The 16,552-nt window shown below is 38.5% G+C and overlaps 1 protein-coding gene across 5 annotated transcripts in view; it reads left to right on the top strand.

Moving 5' to 3' along the window:
* The window catches only part of ITGB6 (integrin subunit beta 6), a 50,127-nt gene that overhangs the window by 27,193 nt on the left and 6,382 nt on the right, over positions 1-16,552 (top strand). For 4 of the 5 annotated variants that reach the window (XM_063161976.1, XM_063161977.1, XM_063161978.1 and 1 more), the window contains 6 exons: positions 2,726-2,815; positions 7,471-7,605; positions 7,815-8,232; positions 8,694-8,916; positions 11,408-11,505; positions 16,126-16,245. In XM_063161976.1, the coding sequence (XP_063018046.1) occupies positions 2,726-2,815; positions 7,471-7,605; positions 7,815-8,232; positions 8,694-8,916; positions 11,408-11,505; positions 16,126-16,245 (1,084 nt within the window). The remainder of the gene's footprint in view (positions 1-2,725; positions 2,816-7,470; positions 7,606-7,814; positions 8,233-8,693; positions 8,917-11,407; positions 11,506-16,125; positions 16,246-16,552) is intronic. The other variant, XR_010028553.1, reaches the window with a different exon arrangement.

Below are 16,552 nucleotides of genomic sequence, written 5' to 3'. Positions count from 1 at the left end.
CAGGTAGCCTGGAGTGGTGGCAGAGGACTCTAAAAGTTTTGGTGTTTCACTTCTCTTGGAAAGCTTCAGTGCTGGAGATTCCGTAGTCTCCCTCAAAACCCCCTTCCATTTATCCTTTGAGGTGGAAAGATTCTCCCCAAATATCTTATCTCAAATCTACTTGAACTCAGCTTCTAATTACATCAGATACCAATACTGACTGTGACTATTTATAATTGAGTTCTCAGGGACAAGCTTACATTAAAATTACTGTGAGGACTTAAAAAGCACCTTTTAAAATAGACTTGATAGATTCCATTAGTCTTAAGTGCAGTGTTCAGACTGTCAAATATATATTTTGGATTTCTAGCCCTGCATAATCCCCAGCAATTTAGCCAAAAATAATTCAGTCATGTAATGTTCTTGATCCTCTTCAACTGAATTTTCAATTTATCCACTTACATGTATATTATTATCTATCACAAATCTTAGGGGTGGCACAAGCACAGAACACCTATACTTGTAACAGAGCTGGTGTTGCTTCTGAACCTTTCATGCACCTAAAAAGCTACAGCAGAGTAACCTCAAGAGATTATTTAGATCTGATGCAAGAGAAGAAAGGAATTTCTTGACACTGAACCCTGATAATTGGAGATTATTTTTTTAAAGGATTTTTTTAAAAAAAGTATTTTATAATACGTTCATCTATGTCTAACTTCTAGCAGCATTAGTCTCAGCTGAGTTTTGTCCAAGCATCAGGGGATGTTTTCATTCAATAAAAACTATTCACTCAAAAAGCATCTGTGAATATGGCAATAATAATTATATTTTAACAAAGCCTACTTTGATACAAAAGAAAACACCAGTCTAAGCTTTCATGAAGTAGTTGCCACTATTGCTGTTATTATTTGTTTTCAAGAAAAATTCTTTTAAAATGTATACAAACTTAGATAAGGAAAAGACTCCATCTTTAGTCCCGACTAAGCAGCATTTCTTTTGAAACAAAAATGACTCTTTTTTTTGATTAATTATTTAATTTTATATCACAGAAGAAATAGGTTGAAAATTGGGGTTTCAGACTGTTTTGCACTGCTGAAAATTGAACTAAAAATACTCTCCGCACTCATACAGAATTTGAAATTATTTTTATATATTTGGTGTGGCACACTATGATCAAAATTCTTCTATCATTTACACTTCTAAAATATAGACATAACCCCACTGAGCTCAAATATATAACTGTCAAATTTATTTTATATGAATCAGAGTATCCTTATAAAATGGCAGTTCACCTTTTAATGAATATTTGCCAAAGGACTAAATTCCATCATATCCTTTAGATATTTAGCAATAGCAGCACCCCAAAAGCAGCATCTGTCTGCATCACCTTAGCAATGGTTGAACAGAAATATTCGCTAAGAAGTGAGGCTTAACCAATGGACTGGAGACTCACACTTGGCCTGGGCTTGAAATACCATCTTTGTATCACCATGCAGAAAATTTTTGTTCCTAGAGGAGAGATCAACCAAAGTGTTCAGAGCAGCACATCCCTGCTGTTTGTTTTGCATACCACAGATTAAAGGGGACTGTATTTTAAATTCCAGGTTTGTAATCTTTTCTCTCCGAAGGTCCACATGTACCAAACACAGAGTTTCAATATTCCAAGAATACTTGAGAGGGCACTAATCACAGGAGGAGTCAGGAATGCAAAGTTGCCAGCTGTAACATAAAATGCAGTTAATCCCACTGATTTACAATAGCACTAGAAATCTAATGAATGATAACTATTCCATACATAATGCATAAAATAATCACAGAGCTTTTGGAGATATGGAGGTTAAGAAGGATATAGGAGTATCACATTTCTCATGTTTATTAATAGTTTTCTGGATATTTTCCTTTTATTTAAAATAACAGCATTGATATGATAATGTGTAAAGGAAAACTTTTCCTACAATGCTTTTTTAAAAAGATGAACACATTGTTTTCCAAAGGCATGGTTTAAAGCAAGGGAAGTTCACATAGTTAACAATCAGGCAAGGCAAATTTTAATTCATGGTATTTAAAATCTAGATGTCAGATATCACGCCAGTGTCACAGTGCAATTTAATGCAAAAAGAAAAGAGAACTTTTCACTGAAATAAATTGCTAAATTGGCACTGCATTATTCACAGAAATTCAACATAAAATCCATCAGAGCCAGAGATCACTGAGATACGTGTGCAAAGATAAAAAAGTGACTGCAGCTGCTGAATGTAGGGTCCAAGACTCTTGAGCTCTGCAACAACACTAGAGCAGCTGAATCTGTTTCTGGATATTTTTATTAAAGAGAAATACAACTGTTGATAAAACATATCTTCCCTCTAAATTTGAAAAATTAGAGCTTGAAGGATACTATAGTATCAAACTTCCAATCACAGAGAGGTGATTTAACAATATATGTTCAATGAATTTTAAATGAAACCAGCTCTTCTCCATCTGACTTTTTCATTAAGACACATGCAATAGAGAGTGAAAGAATTCTTGAAAATGTTGCTGTTATTTATTTCACTTGGCTTCAATCTACTTGGTTTTGTTGTCAGCTCCTTTATTTTTGTTCATCTTCTGTTTTTTTTTGTTTTGTGTTTTTTAGGGTTTGAGGTGGGGGGTTGTTTTTTCTTTCTTCAGGTTTGGAGGTTTTTTAAGATGGTAGCTCCTTCTCCCCTAGACTTCTTTTGTGCTTTAAGTTAATTTTTTATATTTCCAGAATTATGCAAAGCTTATTCCTGGAGCTACTGTTGGACGACTACAGAAGGATTCTGGAAATATTCTCCAGCTGATCATTTCTGCATATCAGGTAAGATGGGTACAATGCAGCTTCTTCCTTCATGTTTACATATCCAACTTTAGTTTGCAGTTTGGTAAAGAGATATGTCTTTGATTCCTTTTATGAAATTAATGATTACATAATTTTTTATGTTAGGTGCTGACCTTAACAGGAAAAGTGTTCACTCTGAGGATTAAGTAAGCACAGAAACAAAATTCCTATAACCTTCTGTCAATCCTTAGTTCTGCTGGAATGCTGAATTTATATCATTGTGTCATCTGCATTGCCTTCTTCATATTCCTGTACTTTACACCTACTCTTAATGCTTCTTTAATATTCAGGTCTCTCAGTTCCACATCTCAACAGGGACCCAAGTCTCTTCCTGTTGGTAGCTGCCACCAGAGCAGACAAACAATTGCTTTGCAGGAATATCTGGGGAAAAAAAACCACTCTTCTATGCTCAGTGCTCTTCTCTGCTTTAGCAATTTGATGCTGCCTCTGTGAGGCTGTTCTGGGGTTTTCAAAAAGAACAATACAGGAGCCAACACGGGTTTGTTTAGGTAATGCCAGGACTTGAACGGGTTTGTTTAAGTAATACAAAGAAACACTTTAATTATGTCAGGAACATAAACACAGCACCGCTCTTCAGAGCTTTGTTTGTAAAATACATCCTGAGTGCCTAGCTCTCTTCTGTCAGAGGAATGTTTTTAGGCAGTTGTACAGATCTTTGCACAGATACATCAATTTACAAACAGGCTGATATCCATAGATTGCTCTGTTCTCAGCCCATTTTTATTAAAAACCCGCTCTACCAGTTGTCTAGAATGACAAATAACCCTTTGCAAATAGCTTCTGTTCCTTTCCTTACTTTTTTTTCCTGCTCTTCTTTCTATCACCTGAATAAGATAGTCATCACTGTGCCAAAATTACTTTGGTCTTACTGATAGGAAGGAAACCAAATTCTTCTAAATCTTATAAAAGCAATGAAGGCAATACAATTTCTGAATTACAACTTTTTTAAATGAAGTGCAAAATACCAGGAGTTTCTCCATTTTATGAAAAATTATAAGGGGAATTATAATTATAAGGGGAATTTTTCATAATATATAATTATGAAAAATTATATAATTAAAATTCAGGGTTAATCTTGGGAGTGTACAAATGTTAATAAATAAAGGTGAGGAAATTTTCTTATGAAAAAAGTTGTTGCTAAACTTTGAGTGGCAATAGAATTTCACTTCTGGATTCCAACCTGCTCCTGGTCACATCTGGTTCCTATCAGCATTTCTTCAAGCTGGCAGTCTAATGTGTAGACACAGGTTCCTACATTTAATTGCTGAAATATCATTTTGTTGTCAGTAAGTAATGGAAAAAACACACAAAAATTGTCTCAGTGCTGTGTCCTGGCGCTTTTGCTGTAACATAAATTGCCTCACTGGAATACTGAAAATGCGAGGAGTGAATCCTTGCCTCTTCTTCTTAGCATCTGCTTATGTTCCTCTGGCCTATGATTTTTTCCCTACTCTCTTTTTTGAGCCTGCTGATATTTTTGGCTTCTGTTGTCTTCTATGACAAGAAGGGGTTCAGTTTCACTGTCTCAAGGCACAATTTTCTTATGCCTATTTTAACTTACTTCTAATGCTTTAAATATTCACTGAGTGCATCTTAGTTCCCGAGTTGTAGGGTTCAGTGAATAACAGCTCTGCATTCACCTTATCTTTGTGTCTTCATAATTTCATTATATTGTGTGACTGAGACACCTTCTACACACCAGTCTTCTCTCCTAATTAGAGTCCCAGTCCTTTAAGTCTCTCCTTGGTGGCTCCATCCCCTTGGTAACTTTATCTGACCATCTGTTTACCCTCCCTGACTCTCAGGAGTGCCTCCTGAGCTGTGGAGCCCACAAGAGCTTGCAGTACACAGTGAGGACACATTAAGGTTTATACAAAGGCACGGTTATGTCCTCCGCCTTGTCCCCAGCCTCCTGGCTCTGTTGGCTTTTTATCTGCTGCATGCTTTGAGCAGAGCAGGCCCCAGAGCTGGCAGTGGTGACCATGATGCAGCTCCCGAGCTGTTTGGGCTGATCCTGCTCCCGTCTGTTCCAGGGTAGGTTTGGAGGAGCTCTGAGCTCTGTGCTTGCTGCCCTGCAGCAGTGGCAGGGAGGTGACTGCAGGAAGGGTGCTCCTGCCTTTGGGCCATAACTTGTCACAGCCTCATCCAGGCACAGCATGTCTGGACCATGCACCAGACATGGTGCAGAGCTGCACGTACGTTCTTAAAATCCCACATTTCTTTCAAGATGTAAGAAATGTGCAAGCAGCAACATGTAACACTCAAAATTCCCCAAAGTCCATTTTATTACACTTAACCTTAAAGGTTAACAATCTTATTGTTTTGTGATTGAAAAATCTTCCAAGCAGGAAGCACTAAATACCTCTTTATTTGAGAGGAGTAAAGGTATCTGAATTTTTTTCAGCTGTGAAGAAGGAAATGACAGGAGACCTACAGTTGAAAATCACATGCAAAACAGAACTAATACGACTTTTGTTAGAGACTTTTCATTATACTCTCAGAAGTGTAATTCAATGTCCTATGTCTCTGCTTGTTCACTCACAAGAAAAGGAATAAATAACTTTTTGCTCCCTGGGAGTAGAGTTAGGCTAAATCTTTTAACACTTTTAAAGTCTTCTTGAGTGTTTACTTGCTGTGCAAACACAAGGTTTGCTAACGCCATTCACCATGTGTTGTCATATAAGAGCTTCAGAGAGGAAGTAAGTTAAGAAAGTCTGAGCTGTCAAAATATTTGTTGCAAGGAGTTCTCATGTTCTTTCCAAGTATAGTTTATTTTCTTCTGTAAGCATATTTCTGCCTGCTTTGTTTAGCATTGAATTCTGCACAACTTCATGTTGTAGAGCTGTAGGCTAAAATGCTTTGTGACAGATAGCAGGCCATTTAATTAAAGCCACTCAAAGAATTTAAAATTTCAGAAAAATTACCCTTTTTTCTCCAGTTTGTAATCCCTGCACTTACACAAAAATGAGAACAAAGAAATAATATATTAGAAAGGACAGGTAACACAAAGGCATGAGTATTTAGTACTTTTTTGCCTGTTCCATTCAGAAAATTTTTTGAACCACAAATGTTTCTCTGTGAATGGCTTAAAGCTGCTATTTGCTATTAACTAACTGCTATTTGTCCTCAAACTATGGCCAGACAGTTGAGTAGTTTTAAAGCATCATTAGAAGTACTGACATATATTAGGATCTAAAAACCTTGAATTTATCACAGTTTGTGTTCACTTTCAAGGCTGTAAGAAGAATAATTTGATCTCTTACAACAGCAAGGCACATTCAAATGACCCAATACAGACTCCAGAATTCAAAGTATTACAATTTGGTGTTCAGCAGCATTTCATTTTCTCTATGTTGCACTCTGCACCGTGTAATTTTGCAGCTAGTGGAGAGGGACTACTGGTGATACATCCTGCAACCTAAGCAAGTGTCCTCAGTCATAGCTTTAGCTAGAGATTTGCTGGTTTGGGTCCTTTTGGGAGAGTCCAGTTATGACAAACAAATTATTATTGACAACTCTGCATCATTTCAATAGTGACACAAGCACCTACCTCCAAATCAAAGGGAAATGGAAATTTGAGCATATTCAAACTTACCAGCATTACAAACCTGTTGCTCAGGGCACAATTTTACAACCCTAAGATAAATTTCCTAAGAATCCAGAACATGTACACAGGACAGGGAGTTGTCTATGCAGGTTTATACCTATTCTATTTTTACTTTGATTTACCCCACCAGACCTTTACTCCATTGAGTCATCCTGCTACCTTGAGTAGAATGACTCACTGAAGTAAGGTCAGCAAGTTTTCTGTGCTCTGTTTGAAGGGCAGGGGGTATTTTGCAAGCAATTAAATTTCTATGAGCACAAAGTGAAGTCAGTGAGATGTTTTCTCTGCAGTTGCTGAGGTACTTTCGAAAAATTTCCATTTACTGGATCCACAGAATAATGAAGTCATAGGGAATTTCCCCGTGGCCTGTGATAGGCTTTGGATTAAGGCTGTGTAAGCAAAGTTGCTATAAAGTATTTTAAAGACTTAAAATGTAGACATCTAGTATAAGACAGCCTGTGACTCACTAAATGGAAGTTTGATGAACAAATTGATTTAAATAATGGGGATGTTGTTGAATACAGGTTAAAATAAGATAAACAGCTCATGAAGCAGGAATTTCCATTGTGAGAAAAAAGGAAGGGAGGGAGCAATATTGACACAGTTTGGCTAATCAGGAAAAGCCCAGACCTAGCAATGCAATCGGGGACGCAAATCTACTCCTCAGAAAGTCCAGACCTAAAACCTGCATCAGTCAGCAGAGTTATGAAAGGTGATTTAATAAAACATTGAATTTGTTCTGCTGGAAGGGCAGGAAATAAGCCCTGTGATAGCAGATATTAAAGTGATACCACCAGTGCTTTCCACTGGGTCTGTCAGCATTTGCTTTATTTTGCTCGTTCCCCATTTCTCTTGCAAATAGAGGGTTCTGTAAACTAAGTGCCAAAGCACGAGTGTGCTCCCGTGTAAGTCAGGATAAATTACAGACCACGTTCCTCAGACATGGAGCAGTGGCAGCACATGGCAATGTTATCACTCCATTCATCTGACATTTTTTTCCTTGAAGGAGCTGAGGTCTGAGGTTGAATTGGAGATCCTGGGAGAGACGGAAGGGCTCAATCTCTCCTTTACGGCCATCTGTAACAATGGGACCTTTTTTCCACATCAGAGGAAATGCTCTCATGTGAAAGTGGGAAATACAGTAAGTGAAGAACTTATTCTCCAAAGACATGAACTTCATATAATTTAGGACACCAAGGTAGAGTTTGCTCTTTATTAAAAGATCTTCCTCCAGACAAATCACCAAAAAGCAGGCAGAACCTATGGCCCTCTTACTCTGTCCTGTGCATGCACTTCCCAAGCACCCTGCAGAGATCCCTGTGCTCCCAGCAGCCCCGTTCTCTCTTCCAGGTCTCTTTCAATGTGACTGTTAGTCTCTCTTCGTGTGAAAAAACCAGAAGGCTTATCAAGATAAAACCTGTGGGCCTCAATGACGTGCTGGAGATGGAAATTCATCCCCTCTGCAGCTGCGAGTGCCAGGCCAAGGCCGAGAAGCAGAGCCCGAAGTGCAGCCAAGGGAAAGGCTCCCTGGAGTGCGGGGTGTGCGTGTGCAGCCCTGGCTACGTGGGGCCGCGCTGCGAGTGCCACGAGAGCTCACTCGGTGCCAGCTCCTGCCGGGGCCCGGCCGAGCAGAGCTCCTGCAGCGGCAGAGGCGACTGCTACTGCGGGCAGTGCCTGTGCCACCCGTCCCCGTACGGAAAGGTCTACGGGCCCCGCTGCGAGTGCAATGACTTCTCGTGCGTCCGGCACCGTGGCCTGCAGTGTGCAGGTACGGCCTCTCACGGCTGCTGGGAGCGTCCCCGCTCAGGCCTCTATGGCTCATCCTTGGCTGGGAGCTTGGGAATTTGTATTTTCATCATATACTCAGTCGCAGTCAATTCAGTTTAAAGAGTTACTGGTTATGAATGGTCTTTAGACTTAAGATAGTGTCAGCTATGCCATTATAAATCGGAAGTATTTACAAATTAGGTCGTGCACTGTCAGGATACAAGATCTGCATGGAGGGCTTCAATAAAGAGAATGGAGCTGCACTGGCTTACAGCCAGGATAAGCAAAGATCTGATCCTCTGGCTTAAAACTGAAGATCTTGGGAGAGAAAGAAAGATGTTAGGAAGAAGAGTTGGAGAGAGCAAAATATTTTCTGTTAAAGAGAATAATTTTAAAGATCATCCTTCAGATTCTTTTTGAATTATCAATGACTGATTTGAAGTATAATAAATGTTTTTGCAGGCAATGGTGACTGTGACTGTGGGGAATGCAGGTGCCACAGTGGATGGACAGGTGAATACTGTAATTGCACAACTGATACCAGCACCTGCATTGCTGAGGATGGGACACTGTGCAGTGGGAGAGGTGAATGCATCTGTGGGACGTGTGCTTGCACCCATCCAGAGGCTTCAGGCCAAACGTGTGAAAAATGCCCCCTCTGCGGTGACCCCTGCAGTTCCAGATGGTAATGTGGTGGCTTTAAACCTCTGATGTTTACATCATCCAGGTATCTGTTTCCTACACAGCCTCAGCAGTGTGTTTATTGCCATGTCTGTAGACTGGATTTAGAGTCCAGAACCCAAGAGCTTCTTTGTCCTTTGAGGTGGGTAGTCACAACTCATACATCAACCATTCATGAGCATTACTCTTGGACAAAAGGACTTTATGTGAAACAATTAAGTCAGCACAGGTAAAAGTTTACACCTCCACTGCTGTCCCTGGCTGTACAACTAATCAGAATGATGGCCTTATCTGACACTTATATGGCCTCACAGAAAAATCTGGCATTTGTATTACCATTCTCATAAATATGAATAAGGTCATGTTGTCCCCTCAAGCTTCACACCTTCCCAAATTCATAGTCCAAATTCAGCTAAGCTTGGCTAAATTTAAAAGGTCTAAGTATAATAAACTAGATAATAGTTTGGGAATGAATAAATGGGTAGCTGTATGTCTTGTATAAGTGGGTGAGAAATTGATTGTCAATGGTGAAATGTCTTCTGTCTACTGAGCATACTCAATTTATGTAGCTTTCCTGCTGTGATGCAAGGTGCCTGTTATGGTGCATGACAGGAAAAGCAACCAAAAATACTCAGGTTGTGAAGATGACCACTCTAAGTACACCATTGCTCATGCTTGTATTACATGAGCTCTTGTAGGGCTGCAGTCCAAATGGAGCAGTCTTCAGCAGAAATTTAAGCTAGAAGGTGGATTAGACTTCACAGAACACATGTTTTTAATGACCCTGGCTTTGCTTTTTGAGTGCTGAGCAGTTTAGGTTGCATGGTTCATGATGATGTCCTGTCTCCTCATTCAGAGTTGAGACCCATTTCTTTCCAACACCTGTATTTTCGTACCTGTCACTGCAGTCTACAGTGTAACTGAGTGGAAAGCTATTCTATGATCTGATTAATTCATTGATCTCTTTCTGTTAGTGCTAAATTTGCCCTAAGAAAACTGAGCCTCTCAGCATGTTCAAAGAGAGTTTCTGAATGCAACTGCTCTAAACAAAAAGGACAATGCTGCTGCTTTGCTCTGCCCAATTTGGGAAAGAATAAGAAATATAAAGTTACATGATAGGCATTACATTAACCCATTTAAACATGTATATTGTATGCAGTGTTGGATCTTTTCTTTCTGTTTCAGTGTCTTTCCATGCTGAAAAGCAGGGCACAAAAAGCCAAGAGAGAGAGAGCACTGGGAATACCTGGGAGGGTAACTGAGAGAGCTGAAAGACCAGGTCAGAGAGGGTGGAGATCAATAGCAAGGCAGCTGAGAAAGAGAGTGTAGCATGAGAAACATGGTGAATATGACAAAACCACCACCAATACTGAATTTATCTCCATGAGATAGAGGCTATCCCATTACCCACTCACTTTTACTATTGACCATTTCCAGAGCAAGGGATAAGGTCACTTATATACCCAAAGATAAAGTCAGCAGCCTCAGCTTATTTCCATGGATGTATGTAACTCAATACAACAGGAGATAGCCAGAGATTTTATGTTTTGTTGCCGTTCTCCTTTTTCCTTTCCTTTTCCCTCTCCTCTTCTCTCCCCTCTTCTCTCCTTTTTTTCCCTTTTTTTTAAGTGAAGTCAGTCCTTCAGGCTGCTTCTCAGTCTCAGCCACTCAATTTGGCTGAAGCTATTTGTGAAAAATTAGCAAACACATTTTCAATCAGAAATGTTCATATACGAATTCTGTTTGTTGTTTTATTTTCCTCTGGATTTATTAAAATCCTCATTGAATTTACAGGGAGATTTCTAAAGGAATTGGTATAGATTCTGTTTTTAAATAGTATTTCAATCATTCCACCACTGAATAAAAAATAATTTTCCTTAGTAAGTTTCCTTAGTAAGTTTCATTAGTATAAATAGGATCTAAGTAATTCCTGAGACAAGCAACCATATTCAAGAGACAATTGTTGAGACACCTGGAAAGTGTTTTAATGCATTATTCAATAGACTTGCAACAAAGGCAAACTCATAGTAGGTGCCTCAGCTTGATCTCTTTGAAGTCAATTTCAGATATTGTTCATCTGATAGGAATTCCTTCAGCTGGTATTTAGTGTGAGAATATTTGCTGTTCAGAATATTTTTTTTTTTTTTAATTTTCAAAGTGGAATTTACATGTGAGTAATCACATGTCTGATAGACCTACATGAATAATGTTGCCTGGGGTTCTGTCTGGTAGCTAACAAACTGGGAGAGAATAGAGGACAAGACAGAGCTTATCCACAGTACCTTTATTCAGGTGGTTTTTTTTTTTTCCCCTTTGGTTTTGTTAGGATTTTTTTTTTTTTTGTGGCAGTACCTATCATATTCCTGAGACCTGTATCCATAGCAAAAGACCTTTTATTTAGCTGCTTTTTAAAATGCAGATGCACACATGCTGGCTTTTGTATTGTTGCTTTGTGGCAGGCAGAGATTGATGAGCTGCTGAATTATTTTCCACAGGAGCTGTGTGGAATGTCACTTGGCTGCTGATGACAAGTCACTGGGAGATTGCAGTGAAAAATGCAAATTGGTTGATGCAACTGTCAGCATGCAAAAGGGTTGGTATACTCAATCTTCCTCTCTTATGTGTGTGTGTGTGATTAGCAGGAGGTTCCACTTTCAGTAATTTTATATTTGAAAGTAGCCTTGTTTTTCTGCTGTGGAATTTTATTATGGGTCATAAGGGAATTACTGTCTGTCTGTGGCTCTTCTGAGGCAAGAAGGAAATGCAGAACTGGGCTGGTATAAGGCTTCCAAGTAATTCATTTGTCAGATCATGCCTATTTTCTAAGTAGTTTATGCAGGAAAGTATAGAATTTAATAGATACCAATCCCTGCAAGTGAGTGATATATTAAAGTTCCTGAGTTTAAGTTATGCCTATACCATGAGTTCCAGCAGGGCTTCTTCAGCCTTACAAATACAAAGCCTGACCCCTGTCCTTAGGCAGATTCTTGGTTACAGCTGATGACTAAACACAGCCCTTTAACCAGTGGCAAAGACATTTCTTGTATTCTGAAAGGCTAAGAACATCTTTCAGCTTTCATCAAAAGTGCCTTTCATCAAGGGAAATTTCTGGAATAGTAATTAATCTTGAGTAAAATAGTACTATCAGGAAAAAAACCAACAAACCCCACCCCAATCAAAAAGAACCAAAACAAACCTTTAAATCAAAAAGTGCAATTTTTTTTTTTCTGTAAAGGAAGGTGCCTGCTCAGCAGGCAGCCTGTGTTTATTCTAGGGGCAATTCTAGTCCCAACCCTATGGCACAAGCAATTGTTAAGTAAGGCAGGACATAGGCTAGTTTTATCCACATCACAGATGTACCATAAGCATTAAACAAGACAAATGTAAGAATGAAAATGAATCCTCATTCATTCATGTGTGCATGTCTAAGGTTTGTATCTGCAAGCTCCTGGAAGCCCATCCAGAGCTGTGTGCATGCAGAAATGTCCCTGGTGTACATCCTTCCAGCAAAGGTACACCTTTTGTTTTTGATGGCAATACTTCAGTATATATTTATAAATATAAAACTATCTTTACAGGCTTAAAAGACATATAAGCATTTGTATTGTAAGTCTTCTGTTAGTAAAGTTTTCAAGTTTCTTTTGTAAGATGGAAGATATTTGTAGCTAGGAATATAAACTACTATACTTTTAAATATAATGAATGCTAATCAAGAGCAAAAACAGCCTTTTATATGGTTCTGTTCACATACAGAGGTCACAGGAATATGAACATGGCAATATCATCTCTTATTCCTGCATATTTTCTTTTTTTCATGTCCTGTGCTTCCCTGATTGGGACTGTCAGCTACTTCTTTAGATTTAAAATTTATTTACAGCAGTAACTGCAACCTTCATGTTCCCATCCAGATGCCTCAAAAAAAAAAAAAAAAGAAAAGAAAAGAAACAGCTGTTGAAAACAGTTTCATCTGAAATACTTGGGTAGCCTCACCAAGAAGTCCTGAAAGAAAAAAAAATTAACCTTTAAAATAATAGCTAAAATATAATAATAGAATAATGACTATTATCTGAACAAAACCCACCAATCTGAAAGTGGTATAAGTAGCACCCCACATAATATTTAAGACATGTTATTGAGCAACTTCATGGGATAGTATACCTCTTTCTGGCTTATGTTTTAGTTTCTTTAATGCTTCAAGGCTTTTGGGCAAAGAAAAAAGTAAAAGCTCTAGGTTAAATAAAATGTTAGTGCTTCAAAAATTTTGTTTCTATTTGTACATGGATGTTGCAATACAATGACTGGAAGTGTGAAGCAACAAAAAAGCGTGGGCTTTACATTTTCCCGTTTCCTGGGAGTGCCCATTTTAGGCTCTGAGTCGTGCCTTTCCCCTCCCTGCTTTGGTTCTGGGTTTGCCAGGGGTTTCTTCTCCTGCTCCCCACCAGCAGGTGAGGTCAGCCCAGGGATCTGCCAGGACTTGGGGTGTCCAGCAGCTCTGTAGGTGCTGATGGCTCCACATCTGGTGGGCTTATCTCCACAGCAGGCACCACTTTCAAACTTCTATTTTCATTCACTTTTAATACTTGAACACTTAAATTAGGCTAATCACCCATTTGCCACATAGGTGTAGGAGGAGCTCTTGTTGCTCTACTCACTGGGCAAGAGGAACCAAAACTTCTAAAAGGCATCTCCTGCCAGCACCCCAGCCACAGGGCACCAGGCTGCTCCTGCCACAAGCCCAGCAGGGACAGTTATACTTTCCTTGGAGAACCTTTCCTTTTCCTACCCCATAGCGCTGACACCTCACAAATTCCCAGTGCAGCAGCAAAGTGGGTACTGGAGGGTGAATAAACCTCTCTGTCAGCACAGCTCTGTTAAGAGTCAGAGTGAGGTGAACTCTGCTCAAAAAAAGCATTTTGTTGAGCAAAAGGCGAACATGAAAGGGCATAATGACATTTAAATTTACAGTCAACATTTTTGTTGTTAAATCTTTTATAAATGTATCTGCTATGAAACAGTCTTTCATGCTTTGAGTCTCCTGCTTGCCACTGTTACCTGATTTCTCCTCCAGTGTTACTCCAGTTATTTCAAATACAATTTAGATTACCAGAATTAGGCTGCAGAAGAGTGTGAAAATTCACTGCAGAATGCAGAAGATTACACGGATGTAAATTACAGGAATTTACCTACGTAGGCAAATTTTTATGCTGATGAACTGCAAAGAACATATGCAATGGTTTCTCTTTAGTGATCCCTCATTCTAAAAATAATATCAGAGAAATAAAAATGCTAACCATAAGCTGGATTCTGAATAGCTTGAACTGGCATTTTCGCTTTCATTTCTACATTATTGCACATAATCAGTATTCTGCTCCCCTTGCTTTCAAATTATGACATTAAACAAAAAATTACCATGTAAAAATAACTAATCTATGTGCAGTTACTGCCTTCTAGATGATATTTGGTATATGCTTGCAAGTTTTTCTCCATTTTCAGGATAGCTAACAACTATCCTTATCCTTTTTTTTCCTCTTGGTAAGCAAGTTAGTATTTTGAGTCTGCTTGCTTAAAAGAGTTGGGAAAGTACAAACATTGCAAAACTTTTGTCAGTGTTACTTGAACTGTGACATGCCAACAAGAGCCATAAGTTTGCAGTTCATGGCCTTTCTAAGAGAATCAGATCTTGTTAAATCAGCAGGTCTAGGCTGCCTGTCTCCTCGGTAGATAACACAAGGTGCTGCCACCAAGGGCCAGCAAGAGGTTAAACACAAGGCTCAAATCAAGAGCAAGTTTCCATTAAAATCCAACCAGCTAGGGTTCTCTTTTTATAATAAGCAGAGAAATGGCTTGGAGGGTAGTCAATAGTTCCATCTTTTCTATGGTGTTTAATAGTATTTTCTATAAAACCAAATCTTATTAAGCAGTATGGGGAAGAAAATAATAGAGCAAGCATTTTTTTTTAATGTAGCATAGGTTTCTTTAAAAGGCTCTATTCTTATCTGGTTTCTATTCAATTACTCTTCATATTAAAGTTTGAGGACTTTAAGATTTTTAGCACAATTGATTATGAAATTTCATTAAGAGTTTTGAATGGGTAGAAAATAATGGTCATGACAATAATTTTAAAGAAATATTTGAGCAGCCTACTCTTTTTCTTTCTTCTAAAAATAAATCCTATGAAGTTTGACTAAAATGTATTGAAAAGCATACCTAGATTTCCAGTGACATCTCAAATCATGGACTATATGAAAACATAAACATTCAGCCCCAGAGGTATTATTGTACACAGGTACAAAGTATTTTTTCCTCTGTAAAATATTATATTATAGTTTCACTCCAAATGATGACATTTCCAGCTCTGCACTTGTACTCTCACTTTCTGATTGCTTATTTGCTTTATATTGTCCCTCAAAGTCAGCTTCCTTCTGTCTCTCTGTTCCCTTTGAATGAATTTTTCTAAGCTCCCCGGCTAGGAATAACCTGGAAGGAAAAAATGGGTTAAATTTTTCTGCAATCAACAGTAAGTGGAGGGATGAATAAATGGGGTCAGACTGTCATCTCAGGTCACTTTATCTGCTTCATCCAGAATCCCGTTACAAAATCTCAGATTGGCAGTTTTCTGTTATTAATCTTTATTATCCTGTTATTAATCTTTATTTACTGTTACTCTTGTAGCAGTACTGGACACACAGTGACCTTTGAGGGGCCTATTGTGTAGGAAATGAATGGCAGCCCTTTTAACAGCACCCACAGCTGCTTGATGTATGTATATCTACTGCTGAAACATGATCTACAGGTGGCAGGAGTAGCTGCAAACCAAAGGAACATACTTTGTTCCACTGGTTACTTTGTTCCATAATTTGAGGCTATTTCATTTCCTAGACATCTGCCAGTTAAGAGTTTTGGAGCACTTCCAATTCATTGAAATTCACAGTACACTAAAGTAACAAGGTGCACTAGATGGTCAGTGTAGATTGACAACATCTGGATCAGTTCTTTGGAAATATAAGTGAAAAAATCAGAAACTAAACAAAATTGAGGTTGGAAGAAAAGCCATTAAATTTAGTAGAAATTCTGACAGTATTTTTGCTTTTGTCTTTCATTCTTTACCATCTGCAGATAAGACTGTGACAAACACAATGCCAGCAGTCTCTCTGGTTATTAAAGGTTAAATTTCATTTGATCTGATGAATTACTTTTTTCCTTCCCTCTGCAGATTATTCAGAGGATAAATCCATTTCCTGCTCTTTGCAGGGGGAAAATGAGTGTATAACCACATTTCTACTGGCTGTGGATGAACAGGGAAGGACAGTCATTCACAACATAGAACAGAAAGGTAAGCAGTGAATATTAGTTTTTTGTAGGTGAAATCTGATTTAAAACCACAGACAAAGTTAGCAATCTAGAAGCAGAGCTCTTTAAAGTAGCACATCTCCTCCTTGTGTTTGTAGCTCTTCTCTGCCCAGCCAAAGATCTCCTCAGGTATTTATTTAATGCAATAGTGACATAAATAATTGGCCTTTCATGAAAAATGGCCAGAATGATCCTTGGGCTGTAAGAATAAGTTAATTTTTCAGCAACTTGTGCAGTTCCAAGAGGATGATACCAAACATCATTTGCATTATGTGATAAAACTATAAATG

This window comes from Melospiza melodia, chromosome 8 (genome assembly GCF_035770615.1).
Source record: "Melospiza melodia melodia isolate bMelMel2 chromosome 8, bMelMel2.pri, whole genome shotgun sequence".
In the NCBI taxonomy this organism is placed as follows: Eukaryota; Metazoa; Chordata; class Aves; order Passeriformes; family Passerellidae; genus Melospiza; species Melospiza melodia.
The sequence above is the reverse complement of the archived record's forward strand: the minus strand, read 5'-3'. Positions and strand labels throughout refer to the sequence as shown.